A 16,882-nucleotide genomic window follows, 5' to 3' on the forward strand; every position below is an offset into this window, starting at 1 on the left:
TCATTTTAATATGCTAAATTCTTCATGGAATGGATCATAGACATAAAATAAAACAAAAAAAAACACAAAACAGAAACACAACACAAATACAAACACAAACAAAGCACATTTATCACTCATTTTCAAAATAACACAAATAATCTTCTAAGTAACCGTTGTATTTTACTTTAAAAGTAAAACAAAAATAATAAAAATTGTAAATTAAATTAAAATTATTTTTATCCCATCCCGCTTACCTACGTTGTCCTTCCAATTCCTTTATGTAATACTACATTGTTCCAAAGTAATTCATTATTATGAAAACATTGACTAGTTAATTCCACATTAAATAAAAATAAACAATTTGGTGTCCGTCTTGTCCTGTACCTCATCAAAATGAAGGCAGCGGGCTGTTCTTACATTGACTTAAATTGGGTGAACATTTTATATAGCAACGCATAAAAAACTTATTGTAAATGAACAGTTTTTTTTGCTCAGAAATGTTCTTAATATTTAGACTTTAGTTGGTTGATAATTTAATATAACAAAACGTAAAAATAACTTACTACATACGAATAGTATGTTTTAGCTCAGATATGAAGCTTTATAGTGGTTTTGTAAATTGTCGATAACAATTGTTGTTTTAACCCACTTGAATAAAAGCCTTTATTTTTCTGCTAAAATCCAGTCTTGAACCGATCTTCGTGGATCAGTATAACTATCTTCAAAACACATTTGTGAACATAATAACCGCTAAAATCCCACTTAAGTAAAGCCTTGTATTGAAAATATAGGCTAGTTTTTGACTGCAACGTGAATAAGGGTTAATGAGTGTTTACGTTATCCTGTATATGAAAGGTCGTTAGACATACTGACTATTGACACATTGCGTGCTTATCGATTGAGTCTATTCTCGTATTACGGTTTAAAGCACTTCAATTGTAAACAATCAAATATTTGCTTTGATTAAATGCACCTCCGAAGCAATAGTTGTCTTTGTCTAAGTGTCATAATATTGCCATTTTGCCATAAAACCAGACATTTTCTTTGCTACTGGGCGTATTTACTTTTTTATCTTGTTTATGCCAGTAAAGGTCTGTAACATGTTGGTAAAAATGAAAAAAATCACCATTGAACAATGGTTTATTTGTCATAGATTAAAAGAATGGGGTAAACAGTATACAATTGTAAACGGTATCAAAAAACACAATGTTAAGAAATAATAGGTTGAAATGTATCCAAATTGCATCAATAACCTTTCCAAGTTTTGAAACATTATAATTCATGTGATTTTTTTTTAATATTTTTTAAGCAATTCAATCTGAACAAGATTGTTAAAGATCGTCCTTTCATAGTCGTTCTTAACTTGCAAATATTTCCAATCTTGATGTTTGAAAAATATTTTTGTGATTTTGAATTTCCAATAAAAAAGAGACAACTATTTCAGCCGATCTTGTTTTATTTAAGATATGTGAACCCACCAGCAGCACGTTATTTGGGTTTAAATCGAACAACACTGAATTTAATAACGTTTTGAGTTTAAGAAAGGTTATGTACACTCGGCCCAATGTTAACAAAACTCGATGATGTTGGAAGCTTGAACCCCTTATGTTACAAAGCAACTACGAGCTAACGCAGTGCAGTTATATACTCAAAATATATGGTTGTGTGAATGACACAATTCTTTCAATAAGGGTTTTCCACAGTGTAAAAATAGATTGGGAGGGCTTTAACTTAATAATTTGTAAATATTTTGGTCATTCAAAAGACATTTGCACTGCAGAAGGCCCTTCAGTACAAATAAAACACACTGTAGACAGTGTTGAACACTGTTAATAGATTGTACAATTTGCAATTGAACATACATGTAATAACGAAAATTGAGAGTTTAGAAAACAATACTTATAGGGGTACGTGTAGCTGTAAACTAAATTGTGTCCACTACCTAACCATGGTATGAATACTCTGCAAAGATGGATATGTTTGTGTACGATAGTTAGAAGAAAGTGATTTATGCAATTTCAGCGAGCCTACAAGTACAAATTGTACAAAAGACAAATTTCGCAAGGTAATTTCAACTCTGCAGCTTTTGCCTTTACGTTTTAGCTACAATAACTAGTACAATATTTTGTTTTGTCAGCTCTCTGATAACACAACAAAACATAAACAGTATACACAAATTCTAATAGCTTAGTATAAGCCTTTTCTACTGCTACCTTTGCTTCAAATACCACACATAATTATTTAATCATCACATTAAACAACACCGGTCATTGATAAAACCTTAACGTAAGCTTTTTCTTCTTTTACTTTTAAAACAAGTAACTCGTTATTATAAAATCAGCACACGAATAGCTTCTATTTTTACAACACTGGTCTATGATAAAAAATCAGTGAACGCTTTTCGTCATTTTACTTTAAAGTAAGTAACTCACATTAGAATTATATCACCACATGAATAGCGCCTACTTTAACAACACTGGTCTTTGGATAACCTTGATTGGCGGCAAATATATTCTCCCTTCCTCTAATCCATGTCTGTCTCCTTTGTTCATGTCGCCATGTTTCACAAGTTTCTTCCTAGTGTTTGATATACTGTTTAAGAGTTCATTCTTTCTCTCTTCGTACATATCCCAATCTTTCAAAGCCTGTATATGAGCTTCTTTGTCACGCTTATGTTCATCCGATTCAGCTGTCCCATTTCTTCTCACTCGTTCCGCTTGCAGGCGTTTTGCTCGTTTCTCCTTTTTCAGTTTTATTTCTTTCTCACGAGTATTTCGTGCACGATGAAGTCTTCCGATGAGCTGGGTAATGCAATCATCGTTGACATTCTGGTGGCCTCGAGGTTTGTCTGCTTTGTCTGTTCCAAGCTTGATCGGTGGAAGAGTTATTGGTCTTCGATCTCTATTAGTCGTAGATGCATATAGGTTTATCTTCGGTGCTTCGCTCTGTACTGAGATGTCATCAGGAATATCTTCTGACATAAACTTGTTAGCTTTTCGACTGACAAACAGTCTTTCTGCCTTAGTGCTCAGTTCAGTTTCTTCCTGTTCGGGAATTTCTGTAATCGTTTCATACCTTTCGGATGATTGTGTCTTAGGCGTACTCCGTCGGTTTCCGGTGTAGAAATGCTTTGACAAATGCGGAAACGAGGATGACACTTCCGTTTCTGCTTGATTCCTTTCGTCATCTTCGGAGTGGAAAACATGGATAAGCGGTTGGCTAAAGTATTTTTTAACTTTGTCTTGAATAGTTTCATCATCTATTAACGCACCGTGTTCATATCCAGCATGGAACAGTTCTTCAATGTGCTGTCTTCTTCTGATTCGTGGGTGGTTCTTTTCTAAGAAAGGTTCCACCTGAGCCGCAATTGTGTCCATGGCTGTTCCCTGATATCTACCAAACAACTTATTTGCTTGTTTTCTCTCTAGTTCTTCACATTTGTCTCGCATGCATTTCTTTAACACTCTCTGTCGAACAATGTTCTTTCTTGTCAGCACGATACCTTTGTCACAGTTCTGGACCGATTCATGCTTCTCTTTGTCAATGAATCGCTCGTACCTGCTTTGTTGCGTCTTTGACATATCGTTCATAACACAAACAAACTTTCGGTTTTTCTGTTCTTGTCGGTGTAATATTTTAAGTCTCTCCGTTGAATTCATCTTTTTTTTTGCAAAATATTGACTACTTTGCACAAAATAAAGTCCTTTCTCTCCTTTGAATTCGGATGTTTTAGAAAAAAATGACTATATCAATTAATACACATATATCATTTGAATAATATGAACAACTCCATATAATAAAAAATTATCTCCCTGTAGACTATTGCGTTTTATCCACAAACTTCATTTAATGTTTGAAATTATATTTTATCCAATTGGATAGCAGTATGTTTCAAACCTCCCGTGCATGTATTTCGAAACTTTTATTTAAAACATTAAGCCTGTGATCACTAATAAACCTCTCCATTAAATTGATATGTTCAACAATATACAGAACTTAATGTATTTTCCTCAAACTTAAGATGAAATAAATCCGTAATATTTTTATGAGCGTGGGTCGAAACCAAAATGTACTATGACTTATTAAACACAACTGTTTACTTAGTGTATAAATTTACAAAGACAAAGGACTTGTTTAATGAGCATCTAATAGATACATGTTTTGAATTAAAATGTCGCCGGATCAACGATTTAAACTATGGCTCAATTTGAAACAAACAAATAAATATGTTATTGTTTGCGAACCATTGTAAATGCCGTCATTGTTTGATATCAATTAATAATCATTCATTAAAGGCGCATCGATTACAATCACTGATTCAATTAATGATACACCACTCCTTCTAAAACAATAACAAATACATCTACGGGGATTATAGATGAAACGTAAAACTGAAGGATAAATGGAATGCTAAAATCTTAAATTCTTTAGTAATGATTATCTTGTCAATATCAATAATATTATTTGAACGCTGCAAGGCGAGCATTTTTCTCTATATCTTTTTCTATTGCAACTTGTTTATATTCTTTTAATTGGCTTTTGTCAAATTATGGTAAAGGTTACATTAAACTGATATACTTTAACTTGTTCATATTCTTTTAATTAGCGTATGTTGAATAATGGCAAAGGTTACGTTAGACTGCTATATTTTTACGTTTTCATATTCTTTTGATATGCGTTAGTCAAACTTAGATAAAGGTTACATTAAACTGATATACTTTAACTTGTTCATATTCTTTAAATTAGCATATGTTGAATAATGTTAAAGGTTACGCTAAACTGATATATTTTCACGACCTCATATTCTTTTAATTTGCGTTAATCAAATAAAGATAAAGGTAACGTTAAACTTATATATTTCAAAGTGTTCATGTTCTAATAAAGAGCGTTTGTCAAATTAAGGTAAAGGTTACATTAAACTGATATATGTTAACTTTTTCATATTATTACAGTTGACGTACATGTATGTCAAATTCTGGTAAAGGTTACGCTAAACTGATATATTTTTCACGTCCTCTTATTCTTTTAATTTGCGTTTATCAAATTAAGATAAAGGTTACGTTAAACTGATATATTTCAAAGTGTTCATGTTCTAATAAAGAGCGTTTGTCAAATTATGGTAAAGGTTAGTACATTAAACTGATATATGTTAACGTCTTCATATTATTACAGTTGACGTACATGTATGTCAAATTCTGGTAAAGGTTACGTTAAACTGATATACTTTAACTTGTTTATAATATTTAAATTGGCGTGTGTCAAGTTCTGGTAAAGATTACGTTACACTGATATACATTAACTTGTTTATACTATTTAAATTGACGTATGTCAAATTCTGATAAAGGTTACGTTAAACTGATATATTTCAATATTCTTATGATAAGCATTTGTCAAATAAAGATAAAGGTTACGTTTAACTGATACATTTTAACGTCCTTATATTATTTCAATTGCAGTGCATGGATATAAATCAATGGTTAAGGTTACGTTACACTGATATATTATAACGTACTCATATAACTTTGATTGAAGTGCATGGATGTAGATCTATGGTAAAGGTTACGTTACACTGATATATTTTATCGTACTTATTCTTTTAATATACATATGCCAAACAGTGGTTGAGGTTACATCAAGCTGATTACATTTAACAATAATACATTTTGCTGAAAGTGAGCGTATATCACTATGTAGTAAAATAAAAATATTATAAAAGTCTGGTTTTGTTTATGATTTTGATGAAGCACCACTTTGACGTGCCTTCCCTAAAAAGTGTTTGTACAAGTAAAGAATGATGTGTGCATATCCTCGTTTACTATGTTATCAAAGTACATGAACAAATATAGAATGAAACATGCAATTCCTTGGTTACCACGTCACCCTTATATGTGTACAAGTTAAGAATGGCATTTTCAATTCCTTTTTATTACATCATCCAAGTATGTGTCCAAGATAAGAATGGCATGTTCAATATGTTAATTACTACATCAACCATGTATCTGAACAAGTTTAAAATGACATGTGCAATTTCTTGGTTACTACGTCATCCGTATTTGTGTACAATTTATAACATGGGCAATTCCTTTATACTACATCATCCTTATACGTGTACAGGTTAAGAATGGCCTGTGCAACTCCTTTTTTACTTCCTCATCCAAGTATATGTACCATTTTAGAATGGCATGTGCAATTCATTGTTTACTGTATCAGCATAGTATGTGTACAAGTTTAAAATGACAGATGCATTTCCTTGTTTAATACGTCATCCAAGTATGTACAAGTTAAGAATGTCATATGCAATAGCACAAGGAAAGTAATTTATGCGCGTACAAGTTTTAAGTAGATGAATAAAACCGGCTTTTAAACCGAACTGCCACCTGTTTTTTTAAATATACGTACGTATACATTTACGCGATGTGTTTCGCACAGTCTCTAACATTCTATTGCTTGGAAATAAAAACTCCGCTGAAATGTGTATGAAAGCAGCATCCACCCAGAGTTGATGACTTGATGACATTCCCAAAAATGACCTTGACCTGGTCCCCGGTCTCGAGGTCAATGACAGTCGGAACAGAACGGTGCAGCCAGAAGTCCTTGTTGTTGTCTAAGAAGAGGTAGTTGACCTTAACATCGTTTTTCATAACGTACAGCCCTAGCTGTAAAAAACAAAAACATTTTTGCATCTCATGAATACAAAGGGAAGCATACATGCCATATCCCCCGCGGGGGGATACCCGGGAGTGTCGACCGCCGGGGGATCCATTCCCCTAAAAAAGAATGCATACATGCCATATCCCCCGGCAGGGGGAGTCCCCCGAAATATTCGACCCATTCCCTGGTCCCCCACCGGGGGATCCATACCCCTGTTATTTAAAAAAAGATAATATTTGTCAAAACTAGCTCAAGGTTGACAGTGGAAAGCATTGACAACATTATGAGGGTGAAATTCCAAAAAGGACCAGGATAACTCCAAAAGCAAATGCTCTGAATGTGTGTAGAAGGCGCTCTCAATTCGTTAATTCTTAACGCTGGACCGATGTTTATATAGCATATTAAGTCCTTGCATAACTTAAGCCATTTTCAAAATTGAAGCATTTCATTGGTCATATGATAATTTAAATTGTTCTAGCTCGGAGGAACAATAGTGACAAGAGCTTCCTAAAATAAAACAAACACATCGCGGTGACCTTCATGAGTTATACCATATTTCTGCGTGAATTGGTCTTCCAGCACGTTGTAAGCTGCTTTATATATGACACTTCATATCTGTCATATGTGAAAGTAAAATTGACATTTAACATTTAAGGAGTGCATAGCCTTAATACACGAACAACTTCGAATCTTACTTAGCAAATATTTGATGAAATATGCAAAATCTTGTATAAATGATGATGACGACGACGACTGCAACTTAAATAAAACAAGAGCCCTCTCATATTGACGACGATGACGACAATGATGATGATGATGATGATGATGATGATGATGATGATGATGATGATGATGATGATCATGATCATGATCATGATTACATAAAATCATACATGGTTTCCTGTTGCTGGTTTTGAAGAAGCTGTGAGATGGAACATATAAACGCCTGGAACCTTGGCAACAAACACTCCGTTGTTACCATTGTAACTGTTGCCATGGTTTTGAAGAACGTCGTCGAAGACAATGGATCTGCCGATAGCAGGGTTTTCGACCTCCGCGCTTAGTTGAGCCATGAACGATACCTTTGCTTAAAAGTAAAACATAACAATTTATAGATTACACTATTGATGGACAACGAGTTGTAAAATCAATTGAATTAATTTTATGATCAAAATTCATGCTTTCGGTCAATTAAATATGAATAAACAGCATTTATTAAATACCCATCATAAATCCAATAGCAATCGATTTCGCAATATACGGTAGTCTTTATTCCATTCCATTGAAATACGGCCGTATTCTATTCTGCTGACGTCACATCATAAACGTTCCATTGTGCAATGTTGAAATGACGTCATTAAACAAATTAGCGCGTCATTGAATGGCATTTAATATGAAAACATTTGCCCTTTAAGTGAATTAACCAGTCATGCATATAATAAAAGGGTTATTATTACACTCGCATTCCGTTGGCTCGAACTCCTAGGGACCGGCGAAAATACTTCGAGCGTCGGAAAATTCGAGCCAAGCGGGATTGTTAACCTTCAATATAGAGAAATAGGTCCTCTAAATCAAGTTCGAGCCAAAGAGGAGTTCGAGCCAAGCGAGTTTTGAATGTACTGCGTTTTGTTTCGGAATGTTGTATTTGACCCTTACAGAGTTTTGCGCATTTAATTTCACTGGGCTTGCGCCACCTGAAATCTGAATCTGCGAACAAAACCTCCAGGACTAGAACGTAGAACTAATAACCCTATTATATTCGACACTAACAGTCATATTGGTGAAAATCCATTCTTTTGGGTTGTGACTGTTTACAAATTGGTAATAGGTTTGTTTCATCAATTTTACCAGTCTCATTTAAAATCAACAAAAACACAAAAACAGGCAATATAAACTACAGGGACAAGTTCAGTTATGGAATAAGTTTTCAATATTTATTTTAAATGCATAAGGCAAAATGCCAAAAACAGTTAATGTTTTTCTTACCTGGATTATTTACGCTTTCTTTTAATTGTTTGATTTCCGATTCCAGCTCCTGTACTTTCTGTAACATTTTATACTCATAATCAAACCTTGACAAACATGCCCCTGGTTCTTGTCCAAGTGATGGCGATGCAAATATAAAGGCCACCACGAAGATAAGCCACGATACCCTCAAATCCATTGTAGCTCTCGAATTTAAATGGGTGTATTCAAATATTACTTGTTATGTATGTGCTATATATATTCTGTTCAATTCTTTTAAAAAAATACATTTATATATATAATTGATACAATATTAAGTTACTGTCCTGGTCTTCAACACAGATTTCACGCACTTATAACAACACAATCAGATATTGCAAGAAGGCTTGAGATTGCGAATCTACGCGAAAATGTAAAGTACGGATATAAACCCTTAGTTTGGCTAAGTAGATAGTTGAACAGTTGTTTTGTATTTGTATTAATACCTACGTCAGCAATTGTAAGTGCCTGTTTTCTATATAGAAATTGGATCATCATGTAAATCCATTATAAATTTTAAATCTCCATAACCTCAGGAAACATTAATAAAAATGAACAGATATGTTCCGAATATACAAAAAATCACAAGTCGGTTTAGACAAAAATTGGGCACTTTTGATGATGTATCTGTTTTTCACGATGTTTTTTTACAATCAGTGAGTTAACAAGAAATTATAAATATCATTTATTGATTTCACAAAAGCTTGTAATCATGTTAAATTTTATTGATTTCACAAAAGCCTTTAATCATGTTATATATTATTGATTTCACAAAAGCATGCACTCATGTTGTGAGAGACGTTTAGTGGTAACATGTTAGATTGTTTTAGTGGTTTCAATATTTATGCGAAAAAGTACAGAAACAAACTCAGCATCAAAAAGTTTAAACAAAATCCCGGTTTAACGGCACTGGGTAAACGCCAAAGACATATAACATAAAAACAAAAATGCACTAACAAGAAACATGGAAAAATTAGGTATGTTTATCACGGTCTGTGAGGAATCGCCTTGGAACGGTCAGTAAAATGTAAATTTACTGGGGGTTTAAACCAGTTTAAGTGCACAAACCTCACTCTTATCCCATCAATGCTAAATAAGGAAAAACGGAAAAAGGTAAATCTTATCAAAGTATGCATTCATATGAGGAAACTTAACAATAAAACAAAAAAATATAAACTTATAGGTAATTCCCAAGTACTTCTATGATAAGAGATCCCAACTCTATTTGCTGACAGAGGAATGCAATTCAGAGCACCTAATGCAAAAACATTTCAAAGATACAATGCAGTCATTATTTGAAACTATGAGCATCACATAATTTTGCATGACTGGCGTCCAACGGGTAGCGACATAACAAACAGTATTTTCAAAAGAGGTGGCATTCAGAATTTACTTTAAAAAAATAACTAATAAAACTCCGAAAATAAGCATAAAAAAGAAAAAAAAATGTTAATTTCACTAGTCATCAAGGAAAAAAAAACTATAATTTCATCCGTGGCTTCGATCAGGGTATTAACACAAGCAAAGTCCTTTTTGACCACTCTTGATAATACTCTAGAGAAGCTGTTAAAGCGAGGCTTAACTGACGAGTTGCTTAACAAAATGCCGTACTTTGTCAATACGGCACATACTAGACAAGCATGATCAATTCCATTTTCCCATTTAAGCTATGGCTCTGAAACATGTTGATTATTGAGTAGTATAAGGTGTGCAATTATAAACAATAAGAGGGAATGAATTTGATTTTAGCAAGAAATTGACTATGCGTTCTAACACTAATGGGCTATTACTGCTTTTAGACATTAGATGACATTTGTGTACATGAAGACTATTAGATATGTGAAAAATGTTCATAGTAAAATTTGTTGCGATTTAGATGATAAACCAATTTTCAAATCATAAGTTTATTTAACGAAACATTCCCTGTAATCGGGTTTGGGTGTATTAAGGTGCCAGAGCAGTCGATGTTTTGTACTACAGTGGTGGTATATCAGTTATTAACACTGGCACCGGATTTTCAAACTCAATCATTTGTTTTTAAAAATATAAAACAAATCTTATGATTTTAAACTAAAATACAATACCAAAAATGTGTTGTTTTTTTTAAAATATCCACTTTATACTTTATATTATTAGTATAATATACAGTACAAATAAAAAAGATCAATATTTTTTTCTCATTTTCGGTATTATCATTTTAAGTTTAGAATTATAAGATTTTTTTTTGATTTTTGATTTTTTTTTAGTTTGAAAATCCGGTGCCAATGGTTATATGACTATTAAAACAAATATAAGTCTAATTTGTTTATCATTTACTTTCCATCGGTTAATTTAATAAAATCTTTGGTTAATGCATTTTTTGTACATGTATTAGCCAGAGCTTGAGATTATCCACTCAACTCAACTCAACTCAACTTTATTCAGTACATAAAGGCCTCCGACCCAAAATAATACTATTATATATATATCATTAACTTCAATACAGTGGTGTCATTGCTTAATACAAATTGCATACAAATTTCATGCCGCCATTTCTAACAAGTAAAATATAAATATTCCCACTTGTCTAATAATCTGACTGTAGAAGTCTGTAAAACTCTAAAAGTGGCACCTTTAAATGACCCTGATAAGAAACACGCATACACAAGACATTTGATCCCTGTTGGGACACCAAAGCAATAAACAAGGAATGCTCATCAGGGAACTATCATACACAACATTCCTTAAATAGGACCTACAGGTCTAGTTTAAGCCTTCTACAAGTGATCCCCCCACAACCCCCACTTCAAACGCCCCCCACAACCCCCCCCCCCCCCCCAAAAAAAAAAAACCTGTGTATAGTACACAACCTCTGTGTATTGATTTTAATCTAATTGCCTTATTGTCTTATCAGGTCTCCAATATGAGTATCCTGCTGTGCAGTTGTGGTTGTTTTATTATATAAATGGACCCTTAATGGCCCTGAGGCAATAAACACATACAAAGGAAATTGGCCCCTACTGTGGTATCAGTGCAATTAGCAGGAGATGCACAGCAGGGGATTGTCATGCCAAACATGGCCTGTAAAAGTGCATTTTCAGTACGAAAACGACAACGGAGTGCACACACTCTTCAACCTTGTGATATTTCATATTCATCCTGAAAGCTATCTACACTCACCAATATTTATTAAGGGCCTACTATTAGAATACCTTGTTCACATTTCTTCTGCATTTACTCTCTGACATATACCTCAAGGAGCCCTATTGTAGCTTAAAGCGTTATATTGTTAGCATCATTTTAAATAGTTTTAGTTGGAAGTGAGCTGTTCTTTATCAAGAACAGACATATTATTAGAAGACCTATTTTACATTTCTTCTGCATTAGCTCTTTGACATATATCTCAAGGTACACTATTGTACCTGCGTAGTATTGTTAGCAATCCTTTAAATAGGTTTAGTTGGAAGTGAACTGTTCTTTATCAAGGACAGACAGTTTATTAGAAGACCTATTTTACATTTCTTCTGCATTAGCTCTTTGACATATATCTCAAGGTACACTATTGTACCTGCGTAGTATTGTTAGCAATCCTTTAAATAGGTTTAGTTGGAAGTGAGCTGTTCTTTATCAAGGACAGACAGTTTATTAGAAGACCTATTTTACATTTCTTCTGCATTAGCTCTTTGACATATATCTCAAGGTACACTATTGTACCTGCGTAGTATTGTTAGCAATCCTTTAAATAGGTTTAGTTGGAAGTGAACTGTTCTTTATCAAGGACAGACAGTTTATTAGAAGACCTATTTTACATTTCTTCTGCATTAGCTCTTTGACATATATCCCAATGTACCCTAATGTACCTTAAAGCGTTATATTGTTAGCAATCTTTTTAATAGTCTTTATTTGGAAGCGAGTTGTTCTATATCAAGAACAGACCTATTATAAGAAGACCTATTTTCACATTGTTTTTGACATATACCTCAAGGTACCCTATTGTACATTATAGCGTATTATAGTTAGCAATCTTTAAAATAGTTTTACTTGGAAGTGAGTTGTTCTGTATCAAGAACAAAAATAGTTTTATTGGAGACCCTTTACTATTTTGTTCAGTATATATAAGTGGACCAAAAGATAACGAATGGACAGGTTTAAAGATATGCATTAGACGACAACATTTTACACATTTGGAAGTACGTTAGACATTTGATAAGGACAAGGTACTGTTTCGCTTATGTCTTGTATATGTGCAACAGAAATTGATAAGTAAAGCAGCCTTTTGCGAATATTTTATTGCGTATAATGCAATATATTTTAAAATATAAAATTTTGGTAAAAAATGTATTACTTTTGTTGTTGTTGCCTAATTAAGTTTATTTTACCTTTGACATAGATGATAGAAAGTGGATTGAAAGTGGTGCTTGTTGTTTAAAGATGTATATTTTACCTTTTACAGAGATGATAGGAACTAGCTTGAAAGTGCTGCTTTTGGTCGCTGTTATGATTTCAGTGTAAGTGATGTATTCTTTTTTTTGCCAAAGCAAATCGTCTTATGGTTACCGTGCTTTTTTCTTGTAGAAAATTTGTTTTCTTTTGTTTTTTGACTTCCACTACAATTTAAGTCCTACAGTCAACCATACAATTGGCGTAACAGTTAAATAACCGTGGATAAACTACAACTCCATATGCTTACATCGAACACTATGTTTTGCAAGGTATCATTAACAACATGATATAAACCTTCACTCGTGACCCTCGTGACGGAAATAATACGTTTGTACTTAAGCGCTCGTGTATAGTCCTAAAAGCTTGGGTTTTTGGTGTCATTAATAATATTAGTGAACTGGTTTCGCATCGCACTGACCATTCCACGGTGATAATTCCATCATTTATTAACCAAGATATATATTTTTGCGTTTAGTTCCTGTAGTTTTTATTGTCCCATTTTTTTTTCACAAATGATTTTGTTGTTTAACCGATCTGTTAGGTTTCAAGCGTATGTTGTTAACATCACTGTATACACATGTACCTGGCCTAAATTTCTTGAAGATTCTTAAGCGTAAGTTACTTAAGTATCTTATTTCATCTTACATAAGTATAATTTTATGGATCAGAAAGTATTTAAGCGTATCGATCTCAATGAGTATTTGCTTTAAAAACCACAGAACACCTTAAGAAGGGAATATAACACAATTTATACCAAATCAAAAATACTGCGCTGAGCTTGATCATGTTATAAGGCACTTAAGCTGTTTTGAGAGAGTGGGGCCAGCTTTAAAATGTAAAATACCTGATTATATCGTACCCGTTGTGTTCAGAGCTCGTGTTATTATCAATCCCACTGTAGACTCTTGTCCAATTGAACTCGTGTTTAAGTGAAAGTTTCAAGGTGGTGGTAGTCCCATCAATTATTGAAGCGTTTGTAGCCTGTTTATGGGGCCTATGAACATGGTTTATTTTTCAATTTTCTACTATTTGACTTTACCCTGTATGTTTCATTGAATTACTATACAGGACAGGTGGTCTATCATCGCGAGGGTCTTCAGGCGGAGGTCACGTGTACGATGACAGTCCACAGGCCCGAGGTTTGTTCCAAGATGCAGATACAGATAATAATGAATATCTCACATACGGAGAGTTCTTCAACCTATTTCGCAGATTTGACAACAACAGTAAGTAGTACTTTAGCTTTTTAATTTCCAAGTTCTTGATAATTGTTGGGAGAAATGAGAGGTTAACGGCCTAGTTTAGGCCTTCTATAAGTGAAAAACGTGTATAGTACACAATTTCTTACTTCAATATGAGTGACTGTACTGTCAAGGGCGATGAATCAGTGGACGAGTGGTTTAATGTCGTAGTGTCACATTCATATATGTGGCTGTACGGTCACGAGTGGGGAATCGTTGGACGAGTGGTTTAATGTCGTAGTGTCACATCCATACAGGTGACTGTACGGTCACGAGTGGGGAATCGGTGGACGAGTGGTTTAATGTAGTAGTTTCGCATTCTATACAGGTGATGATAAGGTCAACAGCGGGGAATCGCTTGACGAGTGGTGTTATGTCGTAGTATCATATTCTATACAGGTGATGATAACGTCGCGAGCGGGGAATCGCTTGACGAGTGGTTTAATGACGTAGTATCACATTCTATATAAGCGATGTTGAGGTCAAGAGTGGGGAATCGCACGGTGAATGGTTTAATGGCGTAGTTTCACATTCTATAGAAGTGACGGTAAGTTCAAGAGCGTGGAATCGGTCGACGAGTAGTTTAATGTCGTTGTGTTACATTCTTTACCGCTGACGGTGAGGTCACTAGTGAGGAATGGGTGAACGAGTGGTTTAATGCCGTATTGTCACATTCTAAACAGGTTATGGTGAGGTCACGAGCGGGGATTCGCTGGACCAGTGATTTAATGTCGTAGTATCATATTCTATACATGTGATCGTTAAGTCACGAGTGGATAATCGGAATACAAGTTGTTTAATGTCTAAGTGACACATTCTATACAAGTGACTGTACGGTCAAGAAGGGGAAACGTTGGACGAGTGGTTTAATGTTGTAGTGTCACATTCTATACTGGTGATTGTGAGGTCACGATTGGGGAATCGTTATACGAGTGGTTTACTGTTGTTGTGTCACATTCTATTTAGGTGATGGTGAGGTCACGAGTGTGGAATTTTTGAACGAGTGGTTGAATGAACATATTGGAACACCCGAACAGGCGATGTATTTGTTCACCATCATTGACTTGAACAAAAATCTGGTGTTGCACATATCCGAAGAGGTTCCAAGCTTATTTGTATGGTTTGATTTTAACTGTAAGTAGTTGCTTTTCTAGTAATATTCTCTTATTGTATTTGAGTATATTTTGAACAACAAGTAATACTTTGTCGAGTTAAAACAAGTTTTAAAAAGTAGTGTTTCTGTATTTGTAAAACTACGCATGACAGATTCGAAAGGATCAGCCATGGATGTGAAAAAGGAATAAAATTGTGTACATTTTAACACGCCCGATCTATTTGTATTCGAAAGCGAAAAATACTGGACGATGATTGTAAATGCTATTTATGGCAAATGTGAATTTCATGGCTGAACAAGTTTTATGTTGAATACTTTATTTTCGAATATAATTTGCAACGTTTTGTTTCATATGGACAATTCATTTTGAGGTTGAACAGATTCAAAACACAAACTTTAAAGCTGCCCTCCAACAGATTGACAGTTTTGACTTTATTTCTTTCAGCATCAGCTTATTTGGTATCAATGCATTCTTTCAGTCATATAAGATAACTCACAATGGAAAAAAATCTCAACTGTTTGGAAGACTGCCGATAAGCTCATTTTCTTTAAGCGTTAGTTACGCTTTTGGCCATAAAACATCAAATTTCGAATGTAAATATGAAACTACCATCTGATCGTTTGTATGTAGTCTTACATGTAGATCACGTAAATTGGCTCATTCCAAGACAAAAAACATTAGTAAATAAAAAAGTGGTCAAAACGGTCAATTTGTGTGAGTGCAGCTTTAAAGTCGAATATTTATTTGGCATTTTGTCTTGCAGCGGACATGATGATCACTGATGGAGAATTTGTCGTGCAGTGGGTGAAAATATCTACATAAAAAACATCGTATTTACTCCCAAATCGTATATTTGTAAACGCCTACAACCGATGTCTCTCGAAATAGTTTTGAAGATAATTAAAAAAAATACATAATCAAAAGATGATGTTCAATAGCCGAATTTAAATAAACAAGAAAAATGTTTTCATTTTTAATTGATACACATTCTTTTATGTGTCCTACGAAGCATGGCAAGGTATACTTTGAATAACTTAAAGTTTATCCCCATGTGTTTCAACATCTCCATTGGATTAACGGAAAAAATAAATAAAAGTTTGTGTATAAAATATGTTCTTTTTGTTCTCTCCTGCAAATGGAGAATATCGACTTAATCTCAATTGTGGTGGGTTCGAGCATTATCCGATCAGTACAACCATTATGTGAAAGAGGTTCGAGGATTTTGCAATCTGTACAACCATTATGTGAGAGGGGTTCGAGCATTATTCGATCAGTCCAATCATTATGTGAGAGAGGTTCGACAATTATTAGAACAGTTTAACCATTTTGTGAGAGGGGTTCCAGAATTAATTGAACAGTTCAACCATTATGTGAGAGGAGTTCCAGAATTATGCCATCAGTTCAATCATAATTTGAGAGGGGTTCAAGTTTTAGGCGATCAGTTTAATCACAATGTAAAGAGTGGTT

At 34.0% G+C, this 16,882-nt stretch overlaps 2 protein-coding genes across 2 annotated transcripts; one reads left to right on the forward strand and one right to left on the reverse strand.

The window, feature by feature from the left end:
• Window positions 1-5,886: 5,886 nt before the first annotated feature.
• On the reverse strand, window positions 5,887-8,975 carry LOC128224452 (complement C1q-like protein 4). Its single transcript, XM_052934291.1, has 3 exons — window positions 8,620-8,975; window positions 7,527-7,720; window positions 5,887-6,638 (listed from the first exon to the last, which is right to left on the reverse strand). The coding sequence occupies exons 1-3, from the start codon at window positions 8,795-8,797 to the stop codon at window positions 6,423-6,425; spliced, it is 588 nt and encodes a 195-aa protein (XP_052790251.1). The 5' UTR covers window positions 8,798-8,975; the 3' UTR covers window positions 5,887-6,422.
• Window positions 8,976-12,759: 3,784 nt separating this feature from the next.
• On the forward strand, window positions 12,760-16,381 carry LOC128224861 (uncharacterized). The gene is made up of 5 exons (XM_052934943.1): window positions 12,760-12,833; window positions 13,070-13,124; window positions 14,128-14,285; window positions 15,267-15,434; window positions 16,179-16,381. Exons 2-5 carry the CDS (start codon window positions 13,072-13,074, stop codon window positions 16,235-16,237), a joined length of 438 nt encoding a protein of 145 aa, XP_052790903.1. The 5' UTR covers window positions 12,760-12,833; window positions 13,070-13,071; the 3' UTR covers window positions 16,238-16,381.
• The last annotated feature ends 501 nt before the right edge of the window (window positions 16,382-16,882 follow it).

Source organism: Mya arenaria, chromosome 17 (genome assembly GCF_026914265.1).
Source record: "Mya arenaria isolate MELC-2E11 chromosome 17, ASM2691426v1".
NCBI classification, from domain to species: domain Eukaryota; kingdom Metazoa; phylum Mollusca; class Bivalvia; order Myida; family Myidae; genus Mya; species Mya arenaria.

Coding starts and splice junctions, on each gene's coding strand:
- LOC128224861 (XM_052934943.1), top strand. CDS start 13,072: ATGATAGGAACTAGCTTGAAAGTGCTGCTTTTGGTCGCTGTTATGATT. Junction 13,125..14,127: donor GTCGCTGTTATGATTTCAGT/GTAAGTGATGTA, acceptor ATTACTATACAG/GACAGGTGGTCTATCATCGC. Junction 15,435..16,178: donor TGTATGGTTTGATTTTAACT/GTAAGTAGTTGC, acceptor TTTGTCTTGCAG/CGGACATGATGATCACTGAT.
- LOC128224452 (XM_052934291.1), bottom strand. CDS start 8,797: ATGGATTTGAGGGTATCGTGGCTTATCTTCGTGGTGGCCTTTATATTT. Junction 7,721..8,619: donor AGAAAGCGTAAATAATCCAG/GTAAGAAAAACA, acceptor TTTACTTTTAAG/CAAAGGTATCGTTCATGGCT. Junction 6,639..7,526: donor AACCAGCAACAGGAAACCAT/GTATGATTTTAT, acceptor TGTTTTTTACAG/CTAGGGCTGTACGTTATGAA.